Here is a 25,801-nt window from a genome sequence, read left to right as displayed (position 1 = left end):
ATATGTATGCAATAACCATTCTTTAAACAAGTAATATCTTCAGAAATGTGTACTAGCCAAGTCACTGTGGAGAGAGCTCTAAGGTGAGGAAAGGCCACAAAGGTCAAATTATTGACATTTACAATATATTTTTATTATTTTTATTTAAACTAAACAAGAAATATCCTATTTTTAAAATTTCCTCTTTTTTCTTTTTTTTTACCTTTCTTTAACAAACAGCCTATCAAAAAGGTCAGGGATGGGCCGGCCCCGTGGCTTAGCGGTTAAGTGCGCGCGCTCCGCTGCTAGCGGCCCGGGTTCGGATCCTGGGCGCGCACCGACGGACCACTTCTCCGGCCATGCTGAGGCCGCGTCCCACATACAGCAACTAAAAGGATGTGCAGCTATGACATACAACCATCTACTGGGGCTTTAGGGGGAAAAAATAAATAAATAAAATTAAGAAAAAAAAAAAAAAGGTCAGGGATGACTTCACCTTGTTTCTATTTAGTTTTCTCTGCCATTAAATAAAACCCTCTTCTGAAGTAGTCATTGTTCAGATAAGCAAATTCAAATGTCTCCAGGGCCCAGATACATAATGCAGCTGGAGGGTGGAGACTGGAATGAACTGGAGAGTACATCTACAGAGGTCTGTGCCAGTGATGCCAGATCTTAATTTTTCAAAATAATATAGAAATCCAGATTTTTACATAAAATGTCTAAATTTTTTAAAGTTGGCAACTAATTCAATTCTTAAAAACAATGAATGAGCTACACAAATGTCTGTATTCCCTCTTATTATACAGAATCCCTAATTGATGTGGTGGTAAGGTATGGGGAGAGGAGAAACGTTCTATCGTCCTATGATTCGGTTTCAGTCTTAGTGAGCCTGTGGCCCTGGACTGTGACTTTCACAAGTGCTTCTCAGCTTTTGTTCCCCTCTGCCTCCCTAGGTGAGATAGGAAGGCTAGAGAAGGCTGGAGCTTGGTATTTTCATTACCCAACGTGAAAGGATAAGAGGGGACTAGAATTGAGTATTACCTTCCTCTACATGGAATGAATAGATTTTAATAATTTTTATTATACACATACCATGAAATTCACCCTTGTAATGTGTAATAGTCAGTGATTTTTAGTACATTTAGAAATTTGTGTTACCATCACCATTATCTAATTCCTGAACATTTTATCACCCAAAAATAAATAATAAAATGCCATTAGCAGTCACTTCCCATTCCCCCAGTTCTTGGCAACCACTAATCTACTTTCTGTCTCAATGGATTTGCCTATTTTGGACATTTAATAAAAATGGAATCATACACTATGTCGCCTTTTTTGTCTGACTTCTGTCACTTAGCATGTTTTCAAGGTTCATCCATTTTATAGCATGTATAAATACTTCATTCCTTTTTATGGCTGAAAAATATTCTATTGTATGATTATAACACATTTTGTTTCTTCATTCATCCATCAATGCAAATTTGGATTGTTTCCGCATTTTGGCTATTGTGAATAGTACTGCTATGAATATTTATGTACAAGTTTTTATTTGAACACCTATTTTCAAGTTTTTTGGATATATACATAGGAGTGGAATTGACAGTAACTCTAAGTTTAACTTTTCGAGGAACTGCCAAGCTGTTTTCCAAAGTGACTATGCCATTTTATATTCCCACCAGCAGTGTAGGAAGGCTCCAATTTCTCCACATCCTTGTTAACACTTGTTACTTGCTGACTTTTTGATTATAGCCATCTTAGTGGGTGTGATGTGGTATCTCACAGTTTTGAACATCTTTTCTTGTACTTATTGTCCATTTATATATCTTCTTGGAAGAAATGTCTATGCAAATCCTTTGCCGATTTTTAAATTGGGTTGTTTGTCTTTTGTTGTTGAGTTGTAAGAGTTCTTTATATAGTCTGGATACTAGACCCTTATCAGATATATGATTTGCAAATATTTTCTCCCATTCCATGGGATGTCTTTTCACTTTGTTGATAGTGTTATTTGAAGCACAAAAGTTTTTAATTTTGATGAAGTCCAATTTCTCTGTTTTTTGATTTGGTTTCTTGAGCTTCTGGTGTTATTTAGGAAATCACTGCCCAATCCAAGGTCACAAATATTTATACCTGTTTCCTCTCAAATGTTTTAAAGTTTAGCTCTTACCCTTAGGTCTTTGATCCATTTTGAGTTAATTTTTTTCATATGGTGTTAGGTAGGGTTGCAACTTCATTCCTCTGCATGTGGCTATCCAGATGTCCCAGCACCATTTCTTTAAAAGACTATCATCCCCCACTGAATTATGGGAGAAAAAACCCAACTGACTATAAATGCATAGGTTAATTTCTAGACTTTCATTTCTATTCCACTGATCTACATGTTTATCATTATGCCAGCACCACAGTCTTGATCACTGTAGTCTTGTAGTGTTAAAGAAAAAGACTATTCAATGACACTTGTTAAAGATGGTAAGGCAGACTTTATTCAGGACCACTGCAATAACTATAGGGACCACTGCAATAGGATTTTACAGGGGGGGAGAAAGATTGGGCTTAACTTGGGACAGCATGGGCAAGTGGGAATTTATAGCCAAGGAGCAAGGTAGGGATCAGTGGATGGGAAATTACTAAGAGGAAACATCAGAGATAAGGAAGATTCTGGCTAAACTGACCTAACAGGATTCTTGCTGAAGACAGGCCAGGGTGATCAGACATCACTGGGAGATGATGAAGGATGAGAAACCTGCAGGTATGAATAGTGATCAGATATTGAGGGTGGGGGGTTCTGGTGATACTGACTTTGCAGAGTTTTTGCTAAAACTAGATTTGTCAAGCAAGTGCACAGATGGGCCTAAGAAAAGGTTCAGGAGCCTGACTAAAATTTGGCCAAAGAATCTTTTTGCAGTAATAAGTTTTGAAATCAAGAATGTGATTTCTCTGACTTTTTTCTAATTTTTCAAGATTGTTTTGGCTAATCTGGGTCTCTTACACTTCCATATGAAATTTTAGGATTAGCTTTTCAATTTTTTGGGAGAAAAGGCAGCTGGGCTTTTGAAAGAGATTGCACTGAACTTTTACATCAATTTGGGAGTATCACAATCTTAACAATATTATATCTTCCAATCCATGAACATGAGGTGTTACCATTTATTTAGGTATTCCCCAATTTCTTTTAGTGATGTTTTGTAGTTTTTAGTTGTAAGGGTAAATATGATTCTAAAAATAAAATATTTAATATTCCCAAGTGAAAAAAAGGAAAGAGACTTCCCCCCTCTTATCTTAGAGCATTTTATTTAGAAAACTTGTATAATTGTAAAATCTTTCTCTATCCCTTTCAGATTTACGTAAATCTTTTTAAAAGCCAAATAAGACTCTCCCAGTTTAACACCCAGGAATGTTTTTCTTAATGGCCTGGGCTCCACCTCTTTGAAATGTAAACATCAGGAAGATAGCACCCACATCTCATTTCCCTTTCCAAACCTTCATCCTTTCCCACTCCGTGGTAGTTAACTAGATGCCTGGCTCCAAGTTATAAGTGCCTGGTTGTTATAGACGTGAGTTTTCTTTTTCCTTTGGATAAAGGAATTAGCTAACACAGATGACCACTCAATTGTCAAATAAAGACAAGCCTTGAGAGTGGGGTCTTCCAGGGAACCATCAGACAGGTCAAATAATGACAACTTGGGAATGCTGCTTTGAAGGAGCTCCAGCATCGTTATGTCCCTCCCGTGGCTGCAGGGTTGCTGGTTTTCATCATGATTGCAGGCTGTAGGTGTTCAAGGCTACTGTGGAGCCGAGTGGGAAGAGGGAGGAATGGAAGTAGCACAAGTTAAAATGCTACAAAGCTCACTATTCTTACTGAAATTTAGTAATTTTTTCTTGACTAAACATGCCCTGGATTACTGCAAGCTTTTCCTTACTTTCCAGAGTTCAGAAAAAGTTGATTCCGACATTTTGTCAGCATTCTTGTTGCTTTTATGAAGATTTTCAGAGGTCCTTACTCCACCATTTCCACTGATGTCACTCATATTTTAAATTTTGTTACAAAAGCAACAATCTGTCCCCTCATGACCAGTGCATTTTATGTCCTGCTTAAGAACACTTTTTCCTACAATGAAGTTATGAAGATATTCTCACATATTATCTTCTAGAAACTTCATTATATTGTCTTAAACATTTAAATATACGTCTCCCTGGAATTAATTTTTATGTACTGTATGAGCTATGGCCTAAATGTCTGTTTTTCCCCTTCCATATTGATATCCATTTAATCAAGCACCATCTATTGGAAAGATTGTATTTTCCTGCATGGTTCTGCAGTGCTATTGATGGGGTTCAGGGCAGGCCCCCCCACTTTGGTATATGGATTATTTCGAGCTGAAGACAATAAAGGCTCAGAAGACTCAGAGAGAACATTTGACCTTCCCCCAAACTGCCTAAAAGAATTTAACAAAGAAAGCCTGTTCCAGGAATAATCTAATACCTTAAGACAGCTATAGTATAATATAAAATAGGTGTGACAGAAAGGCAACAAGAAGCCCATTTTTGGCCCAGCAAAACTTGTTTAACAAACATTTGTATTTCCATCTCCATGTAAATTGTCTTTCTCCCCTCTGAAATCCCAGATCACTAACCCCAACATCCTCCTTTGCTTTTAGCTGAAGATAATATTTAAGGTGGCAGCTTTGGCCACATGGCCAAGTTGCTCAGTATTTCTGGGTTTCTCCCATGTATACATGTTATTAAACTTGTCTGATTTTTCTCCTGTTATTCTGTCTCATGTCAATTAAATTCATAGCCCAGCCAGAAGGTCCTAGAGTGGGTATAGGAATTGTCTTCCTCCTCTACACTATCACTGTCGTAAAGCATGTGTCCATACATGTGTCTGTTGGTTGTGCATTCTGTTCCATTGGTCTATTTGTCAATTCTTGCACCAACATCACGCTGTCTTAATTACTCTAGATTTAAAATAAGTCTTGATATCTAGGAGAGCTAGCCCTTCATCTTGTTTTTCTTCTTTAAGAATCTTATTTTTGGGTCTTTGCATTTCCATATAAATTCTAACATTAGCCAACAAAAGCATGTCAGGAATTTGATTGGCATGGCTTTGAATATACAGTTAAGTTTGGGGAAAATTAACACGGTTATAATATTGAGGTTTCAAACTCATGAACATGACACATGTTTCCATTTATTTAGGAGAGTGTTTGATTTCTTTAATAATGTTATATGGTTTTCTATTGGTGGTTGTGCAAAAGTGTGTATACACACATGTATTAATGCTATATGGTAAAAGGAACAGTATACATATGTGTGTGTGTGTGTCCATATCACAGTATATACAAGTGCAGTTTTTTTTTTTTGTATATTGATCTTGAATCCTGCAACCTTGCTAAACTCACTTATTAGTTCTAGTAGTTTTTTTATTTTTTTTATTATTTTTTTTGGGTGACAAAGATTGTCCCTGAGCTAACAACTGTGCCAATCTTCCTCTATTTTGTATGTGGGACACCATCACAGTGTGGCTTGATGAGTGGTGTGTAGGTCCGTGCCCAGGATTCAAACCCATGAACCCTGGGCCACTGAAGCAGAGCCTGCACACTAGCCCCCTAGCAGTTTTTTTTTTAATGTTGATTCAAGCCTATTACCAATATGGCAATAATATCATCTAAAAATAAAAAGTTTTATTTCTTCCTTTCCAATTTTAATACCTTTTATTTCACTTATGCCTTATTGCACAGTCTAGATCCTCCAGTATAGTGTTGAACATAAGTGGTGAGAGCAGATATACTGCCTTGTTCTTGATCTTAAAGGAATAGTGTTCACTATTTCCTCATTAAGTGTGATGGTAACTGTAGGTTTTCCATAGAAGTCCTTTATCAAGTTTGGATTTTCCCTTCTATTACTAGTTTGCAGAGTGTTTTTAATCAGAAATGTATGTTGGATGGGCCGGCTCCGTGGCTTAGCGGTTAAGTGTGCGCGCTCTGATGCTGGCGGCCCGGGTTCGGATCCCGGGAGCGCCCCGAGGCACCACTTCTCCATCCAACGTGAGGCCGAGTCCCACGTACAGCAACTAGAAGGATGTGAACCTATGACATACAACTATCTACTGGGGCTTTGGGGGGAAAAAACTGAATAAATAAAATCTTTAAAAAAAAAAAAAAAAAAAAAGAAATGTATGTTGGACTTTGTCAAATGATTTTTCTGTGTGCCTACTGAGATGATCTATGATTTTCTTTATTAGTTTATTAATATGTTATATTATTTTTGAATATTAAACCAACTGTGCATTACTGAGATAAACTTCACTTGGTCATGATGCATTATCACTTTTGTGTATTATCATTTTACTAAAATATCGTTAAGAAATTTTTGTATCAATGTTCATGAGGGATATAGGTCTATAGTCTTCTCTCCCTAGGTCTTTGTCTGGTTTTAGTATCAAGGTAATGCCAGCTTCATAAAATGAGTTGGGAAGTAATTCCCTCTTCTTCAATTTTATGAAAGATTTTGTGTGGAATTGATAGTATTTTTTCCTAAAATGTTTGATAGAATTCATTAGTGAAACCATCTGGGCCTGCAGTTTTCTTTGTGAGAAGTATTTAAAACTACAATTTAAATATCTTTAATAGATATAGGGCTACGAAAGTTATTTATTTCTTCTTGAAAGAGCTTTGGTAGTTTTTGTCTTTCAAAGAATTTTTCCATTTAATTTAAATTGTCAAATTTATTGCCATGATGTTTTTCATATTTGTGTATTATCTTTTCAATATGTGTATCAGTACTGATTCCTTTTCTTCATTCCTGATATTCATAATTTGAGTCTTCATTTTTCCAGATCAATCTGGCTAAAGGCTTATCCATTTTATAGATCTTCTCAAAGAACCAGTGTTCATTTTTTTCCTCTCTTCTTTTTCCTCCTCAGAGTCCCAGTACATAGTTGTACATATTTAGTTGTAAGTGCTTCTAGTTCTTCTATGTGAGCAGCTGCCACAGCATGGCTGCTGACAGATGAGTGGTGTGGTTCTGCGCCCAGGAATTAAACCCGGGCCGCTGAAGCGGAGTGCGCCAAACTTGAACCACTAGGCCATCAGGGCTGGCTCCAGTGTTCACTTTTTTGTGTTGTCTATTTTCCATTTTCTATTTCATTGATTTTTGTTACTTTAATTTTTCTGATTACTTTGTGTTTAATTTGCTTATCTTTTTCTAGTTTCTCAAGATGAAAGAAAGGCTATAGATTTGAGACCTTTCTTCTTTTCTAATATAGGTGTTTAGTGCTACAAATTTCCCTCTAACTACTGCTGTAGTGGCATCTCAAGTTTTGATATATTGTTTTCATTATCGTTTGGTTCAACATAATTTCTGGTATCTCATATTTTTGCTTATTTTACTGACAGATTATTTAGAAGTCTTTTATTTAAGTTTCCAATATTTTGGGATTTTCTACATACCCTTCTGTAATTGATTTCTAATTGGATTCCATTGTGGTCAGATTAGTTCACATGATGTGAATGCTTTTAGTTTATTGGGACTTGTTTTATGACCCCAAATGTTGTCTATCTTGGTAAGTGCTCTACATGCACTTGAAAAGAAAGCGTATTTTACCATTACTGATGCAGTGTTCAAGTAACGTCAATTAGGTCGAGAAGGTTGTTCAAGTCTTCTATATCTTTACTAACTTTCTGTCCACTTTTTCAATTATTGAGAGAGTGGTAGTGAAATCCCTGACAACATTATGGATTTTTCTACTTCTCCCTGCAGTTCTAATGGTTTTTGCTTCATGTATTTTTAAGCTATGTTATTAAGTGCCTCAGTGTTAAGGTCTGTTATTGCCTTTCTATTAATTGACCCCTTTATCATTATGCTATGACTTTATTACTGGTAAAATTCTTACTTTTGAAATCTCCCTTGTCTGGTATTAATATAGCCACTGAAAGTTTCTTTTGATTATTGTTAGCATGGTACATATTTTTACATCATTTTACTTTTACCCTATCTGTGTCTATTAATTTTCTATTTCTACCTAATAAATTACTCAAAACTTAATTGCTTAAAACAAAACTCATTTACTATCTCACAATTTCCACAGGTCAGAAGTAGGGCACAGAGTGGCTGGACCCACTGCTTAGAGTCTTCCCAAGGTAAAATCAAGGTATTGGCCAGGCTGCAGTTCTCATCTTGTCCTTGGGCTCCTCCTCCATGCTCACTAGTTGTTGACAGAATTCAGTTCCTTTCAAGTCCTGTTTTTAATATTGGTAGGTGGGGCCAAAGCAACATTTAGCCTAGACTAATGTGGTAGGTAAAAATCTCCCCTCCCTACCCAAAGATATCTATGTCCTAATCCCTAGAACCTGTGAATATGTTAAGTTACATAGCAAACGGGAATTAAGGTTGCATATGGAATTAAGGTTCTTAATCAGCTGACCTTAAAATACGTTGACTAATGTGTATTATCTGTATGGACCCAGGAGAATCACAAGGGTCCTTAACAATGGAAGAGGGAGGCCGAAGAGGATTTGGAGTGATATACTGTGAGGACTCAACCTGATGTTGGCTTGAAGATGGAGAAATGAGGCCAAGAGCCAAGGAATATGGGTGATCTCTAGAAGCTGGAAAAGACAAGGAAACAGATTTTTCCCCATGAGTCCCACAAAAGGCATGCAACCCTGCTGACATCTTGATTTCAGCCCAGTGAGACTCATTTTGGATTTCTGACCTCCAGAACTGTAAGACAATAAATTTGTGTTGTTTTCAGCATCTAAGTTTGTGGTAATTTGTTACAGCAGCAATAGGAAACTAATTAGCTAGCTATCCCTCAATACTGAGGCAGACCCCTTCTGAGTACCTTACCCAATGCTTTGTGAATTAGAACATTTTTCAGTCTTGTTGGTGGGAACAGGTACTATTCTTGGTCTTATGTAATGCTGTGCACTGTTCTCTCTAATTCTTTTGGGTAGTTCTTTCTCTGATCTAGAGTAGTTTCTTTATGTGCATGCCCTGACAGTTACTTTGGAAGACTTGCGAGGGACTCTATAAATCTCTGGGGTTCTCTGTATAGCACTCGCTATCATTCTGCCCTCTGAACTATAGCCACCTTGATCTTTCAGACTCTCAAATGTATCCTCATCTCAGAGAATCTGCCAGTTCCACCTGGGCTCCATCTCCCTGTGCAACAGTCAAAGTCCTTTCATGGCAGTAAGCTGGGGTAACTGCAGTGTTCATTTCACTTGTTTCCTGCTTTCAGGGATCACTATCCTTCATTGCTTCATTTTCAATGTCTTGAAATTGTTATTCATTAATTTTGTCCAGGTTTTTAGCTTTTTTTCTGGTGTGAGAGTAAATCTAGTCCCTGTTACGCCATCTTTGTCAGAAGCACAAGTCTCAATTCAATGTATCTTCTAGTTTCCATTATAATTTATTTGAGGCTTGGTTTTTTAGAAGGTCATTCATTGACCAGGTCTAGGAAGAGGGCAGACCCTATGGCAAACTACTATAGGTTCCTCTTCAGGCTGAACTGATACCAACCCAAGAACAGAACCCCTCAAGCAGTCATTCAACAAGCATGTTTGAGGGCCTTCTCTATGTCAGTCACTATTCTATATGTTAGACACACAAAGGTAAACAAAGTAAGTATGGTCTGTTGTTCAGCATATCATAAGTTCACTCAGCCTACTCACATTTTTTTTTTTTCCCTCAAAAAGGGATAGGAAATTCCGTGAAGTGGTTTACCAAACACAGATATTTATTTGCAGCATTTCCCAGATCTATTAACACTATAAAAAGTAAAAGGGAGTAAGTCTGGTAGAAGTGGTATACTTGATGGGTCCCAGGAAAACCAATGTCAAAATCATTCTTAGAAAAACTTTTAATTAGCATCATGAATTCCAAACAAGAAAACAATAAATGTAATAAGTAATGTTTGGATTATCCAAGGTTTGATTAATTATAAAGGCTTCCCCCTACTCTCTACCTTTACTACAGAATATGAAAAGCTAACTGTGCCAAAGACAGTTAAATATCCAGAGATCTGTCACAGAAATATGGTTTAATTCAACTGTGCCCAGGAAGTGACATGATAAAGTCTCTTTCTAATAACACTTGTCTTTAATTCCATAAAATAATGCCAGTTAAAGTGATTATATGCAATTGGGTTTTTTAATGGTGATGCTTGATGTTGAAAAAGTCCTATACTATACCTCTACCACATATTTGACTATTATGGTTCATTTTTGTTATGTATCCTCTAATGTTTGGTAAGAGATGAGTTCATTGAAAGGTTTCCCCACATGCGTCCCAGGTATAAAACTTCTCTCCAGTGTGGACTCTCTGATGTTTGATAAGATCTGAACTTTGACTGAAAGCTTCCCCATAGTGGTCACACATACAGGGTTTTGTTCCATTGCGGATTTTCTGATGTATAAGATTGAGCTTTTAGGGAAGGCCTTCGCACATTTTACATTTATGTGGTTTCTCTCCAGTATGGGTTTTCCGGTAATTAATAAGTGCCGGCTTCCAAATGAAGGCCTTCTCCCACTCACTACACTCATAATGGTGTTTTTCTGTGTGAGTTCTTTGGTGGGTGACCAGAGTTGAAACACAACGAACCCTTTACTATAGTCTTCACACCCTTGGGTCTTCTTCATGGCAGATACTCTAATGTTTAACAAGGCTATCACAGAACTTCAAGGCTTTGCCACACTCATGACATTGATAAGGCTCCTGTCCAAAATGAATTTGCTTATGTTTAATGAGACGTGAGCTCACACAAAGTCTTCTGATACTCAAGATATCCACAAGGCTTCTCTGATGTCTGATAAAATCATTCCAGTATCTGAAGATTTTGCCACATTCTTTACTCTAATGGGACTCTTCTCCAGGATGACTTCTCAGTTGTTTTAAGGGACTTGGATTTACATTGAAGGTCTTTCCAGGTTGAGGATGTCCTGGTGTTTATTTAGGACTGCTGGCGGGCCAGGGTTTGTTTTATTAGGGAGGGATATTTTCAGAACAATGACTTTTCCACTCACTTTACAATAAAGGGCTGCTTCTTTTATTACAGGTGAAGTTGAAAATTGTGTGCAAGCTGAATGGAGGGTTTCCCACTCCCAGAGCACTGACAGGACTGAACTTCAGGGGGAATTTTTCCAGGTGTCTTAGGTCCCTCCATCAGAGTGATACTCTCCTTGGCTTGAGGCAATGTAGGCTGTGCTTCCTCAAAGGGGCTCCTCCTTCACTTGGGTAAACTATTCAGAAGCCCATGGACTTGTCCAGTGCAAAGCCCCTGAGGAATGTTCCCATTTAGTCCTTTAGGCATCACCCTCTGTGCTGGACTTCTGGAGAATTCTGCTTTGAAACAGACTCCTTGTTTAAGGCCGGAGTCACCACCTGAAAGAACAAGTTGATCATGCAATTAGCATCTTTTCCCCAGAGGCAGAAAGAGGGAGTCAAATGTAACATATGACACTAGCCTACAGAGAGAAACTACCTAAAACACAGCTCTTTATATATGAAAGTTCTAAGGAAGAATATATACTTGCTTTTTCATTAATTTTTGCTCTTATCTTTAGTATTTTCTTCCTTCTGCTTTTTTGGGTTTATTTTCCTGTTCTTAATTTTAGAGCATTATTTTAGAGCACTCTTTTTTTTCAGTTTTGCTTCTTTTCTAAATATGGAGTCTATACTTTTAAATAAAATAATTTACTTAAGGAGCCTGAAAAAGTACCTGCACAGACTATGTCTCAATAAACAGAAGCTACTATTATTAGTAGTATTATTGCTAATGTGAAGCAGGAGAAGTAAAATAAGACGGCAGCACTGGGGAGGAGACTCAAGATCTCCTGTGAACATAACAACATACAAAGCAGCAGATTAAAGAAGAGGTCATCATGTCAACACAGCATTTTACTGTCTATTTGGAGAGATTATAAAAATCTCAAAGCTGGAAAGGATATCAGAGAATATCTGGCCTGTCTCTCTTATTTTTAAGGACGTAGAAACTGAGGCCCAGCTAGGTGGCACTAACCTAGGTAATATGGTAACTTAGAGGTAAAGACAGGTTTACCTCTAAGGGCTCTTGAATCTCACCTTTTAAAGTTTTTATCAGCCTAATACACTGGCTCTTAGAGCCCATCATGGTACATAAACAACCTTCAGATTAAAACTTTCATAATATAGCACAGTGATTAAGAGAACAGGTTGGAAATTAGACTTCTGGTTTCAATTCCTGGCTCTACCATTTCCTGGCTGCGTGACCTAGAGCAAGTTATTTAATGTCTCTGTTCCTCAATTTCTTCAGCTGTAAAATGAGAGCATAGTAGTATCTCATATGATTATTTTTTTTTCTAAAATTTAATAATTTATTTTATAATCATCAAACACATTCTCCCTATTTAAAACATTTTGTTGATTCCAGAACAATCAACTCTCATTCCATAAATAAATGATGAACTACAGCATAGTTTGGTGTGGCCTATATATATATGAAGGCATTATTGCCTAAGCTATTATAGCTCTCTTGGAAACAAACAAACAAAATCCTAAGAACCTATTTTTGTCAGTTATTACTTATGAAGAAAAAAATGTGTTCAAAACCACACCATAAGTGTGACAGCAGTTAATTCTCGTATGTAGTGTCCTATCATTATTTTTTATTGAGGAAAAAAATATATAAGGCACATAGAAAGCATTCCATAAATATTGGCTATCATGGTAGATACACTATATCAAAAGTAGGTTATATTATTTTTCTTAGTTATTCACTGCCTTCTTTGTAAGAATTACTTTTCCCCACCCTATAGATAGCAAGGTTGGTCATTTGACTTATGTTGGCTAATGAAATATTAATGGAAATGACATATGCTCCTCCCGAGTAGATGCTTTAAAAGTTACCTTGTGGTCCTACCATTGTTTTTCTTTTGCCGTAAGAGCAGCATATTCAAGGCAGGACTACTTCTCTAGCCTGGATCCTATAGTGGAGAGAACGTGTTGCAGAGCTGCAACGGATCCACAGCTGACATGCAACATAAACAAGAATACATCTTGTACTGCAAGCCACTGAGATTTTGGGTGGGGAGAGGGGCTTCTGTTTACATAACAAAAAGCTAGTTGCTCACAATTAGCCTAAACTGCCTATACAATCTCTCACCATTTCACTGCACTAGGCGCTGCAGACAATCTGCAAGGAGTCATACATAATCCCTGCAATCAAAGAACTAGTAATCAAATGAGCAGGATAAGAGAGGCAGACAAATACAAAGCAAAACATTTAAGGAAAGTGTCCTAAGAAACAAACAACGTGCTACGGGAGGTGGAAGAAGGGAAAAATTGCAAGTGGTAATGAGGAACAGAGTGCATTTATATGTTTGTTTAGAAATCAGATATCAAATGGAGCTCAACCTAAGGCTTTTTAATAAATTGGGCAGTCACCAAGTAAGACTTCTTCTAAACATCTTTCAGCCTAATGTGATCTCTTTCATGCTTTTTGATAAAGAATTTTGGAATCCCAACTCAGCACCCAAACTGTGACTGAGAAGATCCAAAGTTTCTTTCCTGAGGAATAATTGCTTTACTTATAAATTCCTCTACTATTCATGCCCATGCTAGAGTGGGTTGGCCTTATGTCTGGGCAAGAATAAAGTTCAGCTATCTATTCATCCATCCACCCACTAAATCATTACAAAAAGGATCAGAGTTGGCTACACAGAATATGTGATCATAGGTTCTTGTCAGAGAATTCAGTCATGAATGTCAAGCCAATATTTGCCTAATGCTTGCTAGAGGAATTTGAAATTTGAGAGAAGCTATTTGATAATCATTTAACTTTCCATACATTTAGATTCTCTAAGTCTAACCCTTTTATAATTAAGCAAGATTATCATATAAAGCAAAATCCTGAATACTGTCTTAGCCACATGCAGAAATGCTTCACTGAATTAGAAATTTCATGGAAGAATGAACTAAAACTACACTCAATAGCACGGACTGATCTCACAAAGATAAAGTTGAGAGAAATAAGCCAGGCACCCAAGAGTGCAATGTGTATGAGGTACAAAAACAGGCAAAACCCATCTATGGTGTTAGGAGTCAGAATAAGGTTGTCTTTGGAGACGAATGGGAAGGATCATAGGGGTAAAGGGAGTGTTCTAGAATGCTGGGAATATTCTGTTTCTTGAGCTGGGTATGTTATTCAGGTGTGTTCACTTAGCTCAAACTCATAAAACTGCTCATAATTTGTGCACTCACAAATGCTTATGATTTGTGTACTTTTCTGTAGGTGTGTTATAATTTAATAAGTTACACTTAAAAAAAAGATTTTATGGAGTTGTTTCGAGAGTTCATTATGATCCATTTTAAGTGTTTTTCTATTTAAAACTATAATTGAAGGGGCCAGCCCGGTGGTGTAGCAGTAAAATTTGCGCGCTCCGCTTCGGCAACCCAGGGTTCATGGGTTCGGATCCCGGGTGTGCACCTAGCACCAAGCTCAAGCTATACTGTGGTGGCGTCGCATATAAAGTAGAGGAGGATAGGCACAGATGTTAGCTCGGGGCCAGTCTTCCTCAGCAAAAAGAAGAGGATTGGCAACAGGTGTTAGCTCAGGGCTAATCTTCCTCAAAAAAACAAAACAAAAACAAAAAAACTATAATTGAAGACAATATACACTCTATTATTCAATATCCTTTATGCAGGGACTCAAGCAACATGTTTACCTGAATTTAGTTCCAGGAATAAGGCCATCTCTGCAGTCAAATATAATTGCTTTTTCTTAGACAAATAAAAAAACAATATAAAACAACATATTTTCCATTTTGTTTTAATGGCCAGAAAACTGTGAATCAGCTTCAGTACTCAACTGTATTAATTTATTTATTTCAGAGAGGAGAGAAATTCATCATCTGTAGTAGGTTGAATGGTGGCCCCTCAAAAAGGAATGTCTATGTCCTAACCCTCAGAATATGTGAATGTGACCTTTCTTGAAAAAAGTGTCTTTACAGATGTAATTAAGTTAATGATCTCAAGATGAGATCATCTTGGACCACCCAGATGGGCCCTAAATCCAGTGACAAGTGTCCTTTTAAGAGATAAAAGAGAAGACAGAGAGAGGAAGTAAAGGCCCACGTGAAGACAGATTTACATGATGTAGCTACAAGTGAAGGAATTCCTGGAAGCTGGAAGAAGGCAGGAAGGATTCTCCCTTACAGTCTTTGGAGGGAACGTGGCCCTCCCAACATCTTTATTTTGGACTTCTGGCCTCCATAACTGTGTGAGAATAAATTTCTGTTATTTCATGCCACTAAGTTTTTGGTAATCTGTTATGGCAGCCCTAGGAAACTAATATACCATTGGAAGACAGTAGATATAATCTGGGTCTGTGTTTATCCCAAAGTGTCCCATTTTCATTGTGAAAAGTACATGTTCCCTAAATCCTTTTTGGAAGTGGATACAGTATAAATCTTAATAAATAAATGTTATGCTTAAGATATACTTAAAAATGAATAATCTGTTTAGAACATCAATAATAAGCACACATTAATAGAGTACCAATTGAGTTCTTGAATTCTGAAAGAGCTTACACTGAATTAAAGCTATACAGAAAAGTACCCCAGGATTGCTAGAAAGAATCTAGTATCACAGGCTGCATGCACAGCACACATACAGACACACTGAGAAGAACTATTATGTACTGGAGATAGAAGCAAAGGAACCAAACTGAGGGAAGCCTGAAAAACTCCATTAATACACATCACAAAAGCCATTGGTTAAATTGGCCAATCCTCATTATTCATGGATTCCATATTTGTGAACTCACCTACTTGCTAACATTTACTTGTTACCCCCTAATCAACACTTGTGGCGCTTTTACAGTCATTCCTGGGCACGCGCAGAGTAGCAAAAACTTTGAGCTGCTGATGTTTCTAGCTGAGATCAAACAAAATGGCACTCTGCTTTCTTGTTTCAGCTCTCATACTGCAAACCAGTGTCCTTTTTGTGGCCTAATTAGTGCCATATTTTTCACATTTTTTGTGGGTGATTTTGCTGTTTAAAATGCCCCTAAGCATAGTGCTGAAGTGCTGTCTGGTGTTGCTAAGCATAAGAAGGCTGTGATGTGCCTTACAGAGAAAATACATGTGCTAGATAACTCATTCATACATGAGTTACAGTGCTGTCGGCTGAGTTCACTATTAATGAATCAATAACACAGTACATCCAGAAAAAGGAAGAGGAAATTTAATGATTTGTACATGAGGCTGCTCCAAAAAGTGCTAAAGTAACATCTATAGTGTGTGATGAAACAATGGAAAAGATGGGAAAGTGGCTAAACTTGTGTATTAATCAGATGAAAACTGGTAAAAAAAAAAAAGCACAGCAGACAGCATTGCTGTGAGGCTGAAAGCCAAAGAAATTTACAGTCTTGTTAACCAGGGTCAGGAAATGTTAAACCCTTCTCAGGAGTGCTGGCTGGCCACCTCACACATTGATACAGTGTGGAAAATGTTAAATTTGCAAGGGAGGCAGGGTCTGCAATCAGCAGGCTGTGGTAGAATTTTTAACATACCTGCTCCGAGTTATACAAGAAAAGGGTCATATGGAAGAGCTGGTTTTCAACGCTGATAGGCTGGCTGGTTTTATAAAGACACTAGCAAACAAACTTATATAATGCAAACGACATTTCGACTGATGAAAATATTGTGACCAGAGGCTCATAGGAATCTAATCTTGGATTTCGTCTAGGAGCAATAGTTCAGTACTTGTTAATTCAGTGTTTGTGGCAATTTTATAGAACATAACTACTGTGAAAAATGAAAATCAACTGCATATTACCAAAACCAGATCCATGAGAAAGGCATAGGGTCCAAATGTAACAAAAGGGAAAATGATTTCTTTTGAGCCAATGGCATTGGCAACCCTCAGAAACTATTTCTCCTCCACTGAATGTACACTCCAAGAAGTGAATGGTCAGCACTGACTTGGAATCTCCAAGTCTCAAAAATGTTGGAGATACGGGAGAAGGCTGATCTCAAGATGGGTGAGCAGAGAGGGGAGCCTACAGCTGAGGTAACAGCATATCTTCCAGACAAGTATTCCAGCTACCACCACTTCTTTTTATTTATGGTACTGGAGGTCATCTAGTAAAATAAGGCAAGAAAAAAAAAGGATGTAAGGATTGGAAAGGAAGAAATAAAAACATTATTTGCAAATGTTACATATAAAAAACAAAAGAATCCACATATAAAATTTTTAGGATGCTGGATACAAAATCAATAAAAAAAATAAATTGTAAGTCTCTGTTAACAGAAAGTGAAATTGAAAAAAACAAATGATGCCACTAACAGTTGCATGGAAAAGTATCAAATGTCTACGAATAAATCTAACAAAGGCATTCAAGGCGTCTGCACAAAAAATCATAAAATATTATTGGGAAAAATTAAAACCCTAAAGGAATGTTCATGGATTGGAAGACTCATGTATAGATATTGATTCTCCCCAGATTAATCTATAGATTCAGTACAATCCCAATCAAAACCCCAATACATTTTTTGGGAAGGAGTGGGTAGTTGATTCTAAAATTTATATGTAAATGCAAATGGCCAAGAACACCCAAGACACTTTTGAAGTAGGAGAACAAGATGGTATCAAGAGCTGAGCCGAGCTGGAGAGAGTTGAGTTGCCAGGTGTTGCAGTGGTCAGTTAACACAGGCAAAAATGAAAGTAACAGCCTTTATAAAACTTTTTTATAAAGACTTTATAACAGGCTTTATAAAACAAGCCAGTCTTATCAGCGTTGAAAACCAGCTCTTCCATATAACCCTTTTCTTGTATAACACTGAACAGATATGTTCAAAGGCTTTAAACGTTTACTGCAATAGCATTAGCAAGAAGCCCAACAAGAGAAAGTGCTGGCTCCTGCAGTGTTCCATTCTTATCCATGGAACATGCCAGGCGAGGGTCAGGTGAATCAACACAGATGTGGGGACTGTCTCATTGCCAAGTAAGCACTAAACAAAAGGCTGCAGTCATTTTATGGACCCAGGAGCCAGAGGGAGGAAGAAGGGTAAAGGCTAGGAGTGGAAAAGTACTGAGTACTAAGTCAGAGTAGAGAAAAGTGTCTTCAATGTTCCCCCACCCCAATAAGGGGGTCTTGGCAGAGTTGCTTGGGCAAGGCCCCAAATAAATAGGCCTCTAAATGAAGGTGCCTGGGCTAGGAATGCAGATACGCCTAAGAGCAAACTGGGCAGGCAGTCTGAGTCCTTGACTGCAACTCCCTTCAGAGACTGCATGCATTCGCTGTGCCTCAAGTCTAGTGTGGAAGGGTAGCTTTCCCCCATGAGGGATAAAGCCTATGGTCACATCTGAAAAATCACACACAGAAATTTAAAGTTAGACTCCTCAGGTAGGATGATTTGTTCCACTGAATACCTAAACATAATGTAAAGGCACGATAATTAGGAAAGTATGGTACTGATGCAGGGATAGCCAAATAAACCAAAGGAACATAACAGAGAAACTAGAAACAAACCCATGTACATATGGACAATTAATACATGACAAATTACCACTGTAGAACAAGACAGTCTTACCTGTAAGTGATGTAGGATAAACTGGATATCCATATAGGAAAAGAACAAAATTTGACTTTACCTCACTCATGCACAAAAATCAACTTCAAATAGATTATAGATATAAATGGAAAGCAAAATTATAGAACTTTTTAAGACTAAATAGAAATTATCTTCATGATCTTAAGGCAGAGAAAGAATTCTTCAAAGACAAACAAAACAAAAAGACACACACAAAAAAGAAAAAGATTGATAAACTAGACTACACTAAATTTAAAAATTAATGCTCATCAAAAGACACTATTAAGAGAATAAAAAGGCAAGCCATAGAGTTGGAGAGGATATTTGCATTCTCTGTATAAAGAGCTTATATTGAGAATACGTAAATAATTCCTACAATGTGTATAAGAATTGAACAGGAACTTTCTATAAAGAACACTAAACCATCAATAAGCACTAAGCTAGCCTACCCTTTGTTCAAGAGATGTACCTCATCTCTCAAGGTTACCAGGGGCATAAACAACACTAAGAAGTGGCCTGGGTAAGAAAGCGGCCACAGCCTGCAGTGTTGGCACACCCAGCAAGACATGCAGGAGTGCAAGTGGCCCAAGGAGGACTGTCTCTCCCAACAATGGTATACTGAGTCACAACGTGAAATACATTTCTTAGTGCATCAAGTATTTGAAAAACATTAGCCTAGAGAAGTTGTTTCATATTTCCTAGAAATCAAGGCATTTCATGGTCTGGCCCCTAGCTCTCTCCAGTTTCATCTGCCACTACTTCCATAATGCATTCTATAACCATTCATTGAAAACTTCCTTCTTTTCCTCCAGACGCACTGTGCTTTTTAACATCCTGTTCCCACTGTACCTTCCTTCATTCCTTTTCATGTGGCTGCAGAACTCATTCTTTCTCCAAAATTTCATCCTCCTCCAAAGTCTTTCCAACCCTCTCATGAGTAGTTGTTAACATCTTCAGTGCAAAGCACTCTGTGCAAACCCAGTGGCTTTATCACTATAATTATTGTTTTCTTTCTAATCCCTTCTCCCTGTCCCCAAATGGACTGCAAGCTCCTGTAGAGCAGGGTACTTTTTTCATTTATCTTTGTATTCCTAGTACCAGGCACAAGGCCCAGCCTAAAACAAATAATCATTAATACCTTAGTTTGAGCTCACGAGGAATAACCATGTTACATGTATCCTGATCTCCTAACACTAAATTCTTCACTAAAAGAGATTTCGTTTTCCAGAACACCTGCTCTTTCAAAGTCTTCAGAATACTCACCATTTACTGCTTAGGATTCAGTTGTGCTGGTTCGGGGTGGAATATGACATCTCTTCAGTGCTGATCCCAGAAAGGTGTTCTCCACCCAGAAGACTCTGTCTGCAGACCTCCATCCTAAGAACAAACCAAGACAGCCGAGGCCAAAGAGGTCAACACTGAAAACACTGATGATAACAACAAAGACATGGGGTGACAGGGAACTCTCTCCAGGGCAGAGCAAGGAGAAACCACCGTCTCCTTCAATTGCCAAAGGCAAGAAGAAGCAGGGCAAAGGAATTCACACTTTCAACCCAGCACAGCAAAGACAATTTCCTGGTGCTTTGCTGAGGCCCTTCACTTCTGCCTATAAGTACGTGCCTTACTTTCTCTAACATGCCCCATGCCCTGAGTGAGGTTCTATTTACTTAATTTGAGCTCCAGAACTATGACCTTCTGTGCCTTTAGCCCCCATGTTCAGGCCTAAAGTTACTTGAGCAGTGTGGTAAGCACTACCTCAATACAGAGACTTCATGATGTGCTCTTTCACGTACATCTGTGACCTCAGTGCTTGATGGTACAAGCTGGCTCAGAGCTTCAAGGAATCCAGTGTGTCTTACAGCTGACTTGACTGATTTGTTGATGAGAATTAATGGAAACTGTGCATTTCTTTGCTACGCAGAGTCCTACTCTGAGGAGTGAACACCTACCTTCTCAGAGTATTCCCTTCTACTTGTCCACAGTGTGGACCAAAGCAATCTGCAATTTCTATCAATTTGGTACTCATCTTGAACCTCACATGACTAAGTTTCAAGGATCAAAAGAATTTCAGATCTGTTATCTAGGAGTGAGAAATCCCTATTAATACAGAATACTAATAAAAAAGTAATTTTAAAGTCCAGATCTGTTTCTGGAGTTTCATATGTGCATATACAGGGTTTGGATTTTAGGCCTAGGGATTAGGGTTAGGAAGTTAGGCTAGTCTGGTGAATAGTTCTACTGGGATTTCCACAAATATAGCAAAGACATTTTCCAAATTGAACTCAACTTTCTACCACCTCCCAAATCTGAGCTCTCCTGATTGATATGAGGTATCAAGTTTCACATAGTCACTCAGATCCTTGAAAGTCATCCTAAAACCAATGCCAACCCTAACTCAACAACAGTTCCCCAAGCTTGTTCCATTCTCATACTTCTGTCTGTCTTTGCATATGCCACACTACTCTTTGAGAAACACTAAATGCAAAGGTTAGAAGCACCCTTCTCTGTTAAGACATTTTTTGTTATTTTGTTTTGGTTCAGGAAGCTCAGTTAAGTTCAGGGATTTATTGGATCAGCAAGTCAAAAGGCCTGGGGCTTTGTTAACTAAGCAAGAATAATCTTGAAGAATAATTCTTTTTAGGGATTCCTACCTAAAAAGAAGATAGTCTACCTTCAGCCAGGAGGTCACTAACCCAGCTAATCATCCCTGAGAGCATAACGGGACATCAAAAGCAAAGAAAGGAAGTCCAACAGGTTAGTATTTTCAGATTCAATGAGGATATGTGGTCCCCGTCTCACCAACTAATGTTACTTCCAATTTCAAAATTTAATGTTTCACCTGTAATACTGGTAGCAACAACAATAACAACAAAAGGCTCATAATAAGAAAAATAAAAATCATGTTTGAAATATTGAAGTTTGCTCTTACTAAACCAAAACAAACTACACTATGGTATATGGTTTTCAAATAACTTTACCTTATGAGTTGTAAAACTGCACTCTCAGAAGAAGATGCGATTTTAGAGCTTTAGTCAGTCATTATGCTGATGGAGTCATTTTTCACTGACTTCTCTCTTCTTCAATATTCCAAGGGACTAAGTGTCAATTAAAACATTAACTTTTACCACACCCTTCTTTTGGTGGTAACTTCTGATACCAAAAAAGTCCTTTGGAATATCTTCACCACATAAATCACTTTTGACACTTTCCTTTGGTATGTATTTTCTGGTGTTTGGTAAGATTAGAGCTCCCACGGAAAGCTTTCCCACACTCGTCACACTCGTACGGTTTCTCTCCAGTATGGATTCTCTGGTGATGAATAAGGGTTGAGATCTGGCTGAATGCTTTCCTGCATTCTCCACACTCATAGGGCTTTTCTCCAGAGTGAATCCTCTGATGATTAATAAGGGCTGAGTTCACATAGAAAGCCTTCCCACACTCCTTACACTCATACGGCTTCTCCCCTGTGTGGATTCTCTGATGTTTGATGAGGGCTGAGCTCACGCTGAACGCTTTTCCACACTCATCACACTCATAAGGTTTCTCACCAGAGTGGATTCTCTGATGTTTGATAAGGTCTGAGCTCACACTAAATGCTTTGCCACATTCAATACATTCATAGGGTTTCTCTCCATTGTGGATTCTCTGATGTATAATCAAGTGTGCCCTCACACTGAAGGCTTTCCTACACTCGTTACAAGTATAGGGCTTCTCACCAGTGTGGATTCTTTCATGCACAGTGAGGGTTGAGCGCACACTGAAGGCTTTTCCACAGTGATCACACCCATAGGGCTTCTCTCCAGTGTGAATTCTCCGATGTCGAACAAGGCCTGAGCTCTGGGCAAACTTCTTTCCACACTCACTGCATTTATACCGTCTTTCTTCTGTGGGTCCTTCCTCATGCCTTTCTAACTGGTCTTCATACTGAGAGGCTTTTTCATACTCAAGAATCTCCGCATTAATCTCCTCTAAAGTATCCTCATTACATGTGCTGGGGACCTTCTGGTGTGGGTCCATCCTTACAAAAATTTTCCCTTCAGGATCAACACCTTGTTCATACCTCTGGCCTTGATTCCTGAAATAATAAACAGACCTTTCAAATGTAATTTATTTTCTGCTGCTAAAGCAATATGACATAAAAACAGACTTAAGTAGGACTCTCAAACATGTTTGATAACCCTAGCACACACCAATTGTATGGCAGCCGGATCAAATGTTTTTATTCAGTCTGTACCACAACACAGTAACATCACAGAACTACTGGAATGAACGCCTGACTCAAATGACTATTTAAATCTACCCTTTATAAAGTATCTAAAGCACAGAATCTGGGATATAAGTGAATATAAAAATAATATATAGTTCCTACTTTAAAAGACTTTTTATCATATTAAATTAAATTAGGGAACAAAACAGGAATTGAACAGATTTGCAGACAGTAGAGCAGATGAAGGAGTATAGGAATAGAGAAGGCAAAAGAATCATAAATTCAACTGATAATGAGTAAGTTTGGTAAAATGACAATAACATCTTTGACAGGTGTGTTTTACCACTCACAAGAGTCCACATTATTCGGGTTGGAAGAGAGACACGGGGATTAAAAGAAAGCTCTGCCTGTTGCTACCGCTACTATTGCTGCAACTGCTGTTGCTGTGATAGACAGTATCTTAGCAACAGGGATGCTTTGTCTTCTCTGGAACTGTGACAGAATAGACCCTTCACCTCTCCAAAGAAAGGGCCTCCACCAGCCCATCCCATCTTTACAGTTTAGATCAATGTGTGCAGAACTTTGTGGATTGCTGCCACTCTCTTATGCCCTGGGAATAAATCCAATTTTGTCTCCAAACTTGATAAAACTTTTGCTCCAAACTCAAATTACACAAATTATCTCCTCTCTGCCTTTTTCCATTTTACAAACTGTTTTATGTCTCAACGGTGATAAGTCAATTTGACAATATGCACTCCTGATATGATGAAATGAGAATGGCACTTCACCTCTGTGGTCTTCCTCCCCAAAACCTATAACTTCAGTATAATGATGAGAAAAACATCAAATTCCAATTGAGTGACATTCTACAAAAAACCTGATAAGTACTTCTCAAAACTGTCAAGGTCATCAAAAACAAGGAAAGTCTGAGAAACTGTCACAGCCAAGAGGAGTCTATGGAGACATGACAATTAAATGTAATATGGTATCTTGGATGGGATCCTGGAATAGAAAAAGGACATTAGGTAAAAACTAAGGAAATGTGGAGTATGGACTTTAATAATAACAGTCAGTAGTGATTCAATAGTTGTGATAAATGTACTATACTAATGGAAGATATTAATAATAGGGGAAACTAGGTGTGGGGTATATAGGAACTCTCTGTACTATCTTCACAATTTTTCTGTAAATCTAAAACACCCACAGTCCAGAAACCATTCTAAACATTTTATTAAAAAACTTATCTATGTTTTTGGATAGGTAAAATACAATTCAAAAGTCAAAATGATCTAAAAAGATATACACAGAGAAGGCTTGTTTCCACCCTGACCCCCTCCTTAGTTTGCCACCTCCAGAGGTAATCACTTTTATTAGTTTCTAGTGTCTTTCCAGTATTTCTTTATACAAACATGTATTTTTTAAGCCTCTGATTTCCTTAATCCAGTTGTGAGGGGAGGGAGGGGTTCCCCACAAATCAGTTACAGGTTTGTTGCTGGACCATTTTTAAGTGATGCTGTTTTATCAAATTTCTCTGAACAGCAGCTCCTTGGCAATACTGAAAAAGTCTCCTTCAGTGCACAGGTCACATGCACCTGAACCCTTGCCCAGAGTCCAGAAACATGGTCACCATGAAAGCACATGGTGTAAGCCACTCCAACCTTAGCAAAATATGGAGAACCCCTAGTCCTACCCAAACCCCTCTTGTTCTGCAGCTTGCTCACACTGGAATTAGCCTTTCCCATCCCTGCCTCAATGTGCCCTCTTCTCCCTAATACATTCCCCTTACAGCCCCAAACTTCTGATGTTGACTTAAGTTGACTTGAGGCAACTACAAATGATACACATAATTTTTTTCTGAATAAATTGTTCGAAGGCTATAGGTACATATAAAGTACTTTTCTGAGCTGTCATCAGCACTTTAACTTTTTAACTTCTAAGAAAAGATATCAAGAAGAAAAAGGAACGAATGCTCTCATCTTCTAAACAGAAGAAAAAGGCTGGGTGGGGGTGGAGAAACGCAATACAGATACCAAAAGAAAGGAGCTTTCCGGAGCAGAGCATTCAGCTAAGCTGACTTTTTCTTTGAGGCACAATGAGAATATTTCAAGAACATCTAAATAAAATTGTCAAGTGTCCCTCAGCTACCAAGGTCATAATACAACACAAACGAGAGCTGAGGACACAGGGCCAGGAGATAAAAAGGTCTCCCATTCCCCTAGTCTCACCCTTCTCCGCCTCTGGAAATTCGGCCCTGTCAGAACAGCAACGCCGGGTCACGGTGATTACGAGTCCTCAGAGCCTCGGAGACGCTGCTGGGGACTGGGGGACCTCGCCCGGGATCCGGGCCTGGTAGGGCTCTGGCCGCAGAGCCCCGCCGCCCCCGCCATCGTCGCCCCCGGGGTGTCTGGGGAGGCGGCCAGGCTAGTGTGGCAGGGCCGGGAGGGGAGGGGAGAGGGGAAGGACAGAAGAAGAGGGAAGAGGAAGAGGCGAAGCAAAAGGGAGTAAAAGAAAAAAGAAAGTGAGGAGTGTGAGAAGGGGTAGGGGGTGAGAGCAGGGACGAGGGTCAGAGTGCGGGGTGGAGGGGCAGGCTTGAGCGACGTGGAGCAGCCCGCGATCTCCCCTCCTCTGCGCTGTCAGCCCACGGCTCACTCAAAACCCGAGAAGCAGGACGAGAGAAGACTCACCTGGAAATCGGCGGTTTGAGGATTTGGATTGAGGCCAGCATTGGCCCGGAGAGGTCGCTTTCCGCGGAACCCCGCCCCCGGGCACCTGGGGGTCCGCTCTAGGATCCCGGAGGCTTCCCTCTCAGTGGTTCGAGGGCTGACGACCTGAAAGGAGCAGGAGGGGAAAGGATTCTATTTACTCCTAAAATGGCCTTGTACACTTTTTATCTCCTTTAATCCTGCAAAGGGGACATTACAGGGACGTTCTTATATATAAGAAAACTGAGAAGCAGATAAATTTTCTGATGTCGGACAACTTATAAAACAGCAGAGGTGAAATTTGAACCCAGATCTTTCACAGTCCCAACTCCTTCCACTTG

General features: G+C 38.7%; 1 protein-coding gene across 3 annotated transcripts; it reads right to left on the bottom strand.

Annotated features, from left to right (window-relative positions):
* Positions 1-9,823: 9,823 nt before the first annotated feature.
* Positions 9,824-25,558, bottom strand: LOC147915557 (uncharacterized). Of its 3 annotated transcripts, XM_087438178.1 has the most exons (5): positions 25,443-25,558; positions 21,530-22,626; positions 19,815-19,928; positions 12,865-12,985; positions 9,824-11,361 (listed from the first exon to the last, which is right to left on the bottom strand). In XM_087438178.1, the coding sequence occupies exons 1-2, from the start codon at positions 25,481-25,483 to the stop codon at positions 21,744-21,746; spliced, it is 924 nt and encodes a 307-aa protein (XP_087294304.1). In that variant the 5' UTR covers positions 25,484-25,558; the 3' UTR covers positions 9,824-11,361; positions 12,865-12,985; positions 19,815-19,928; positions 21,530-21,743. The 3 variants fall into 3 exon arrangements, with proteins under 3 accessions (XP_087294304.1, XP_087294303.1, XP_087294305.1); XM_087438177.1 differs by lacking the exon at positions 12,865-12,985; XM_087438179.1 differs by lacking the exons at positions 12,865-12,985; positions 25,443-25,558 and adding an exon at positions 24,984-25,420.
* Positions 25,559-25,801: the final 243 nt, after the last annotated feature.

The sequence above is a fragment of the Ceratotherium simum genome, chromosome 13 (genome assembly GCF_057802395.1).
Source record: "Ceratotherium simum simum isolate JZ-2026a chromosome 13, ASM5780239v1, whole genome shotgun sequence".
In the NCBI taxonomy this organism is placed as follows: Eukaryota; Metazoa; Chordata; class Mammalia; order Perissodactyla; family Rhinocerotidae; genus Ceratotherium; species Ceratotherium simum.
The sequence above is the reverse complement of the archived record's forward strand: the minus strand, read 5'-3'. Positions and strand labels throughout refer to the sequence as shown.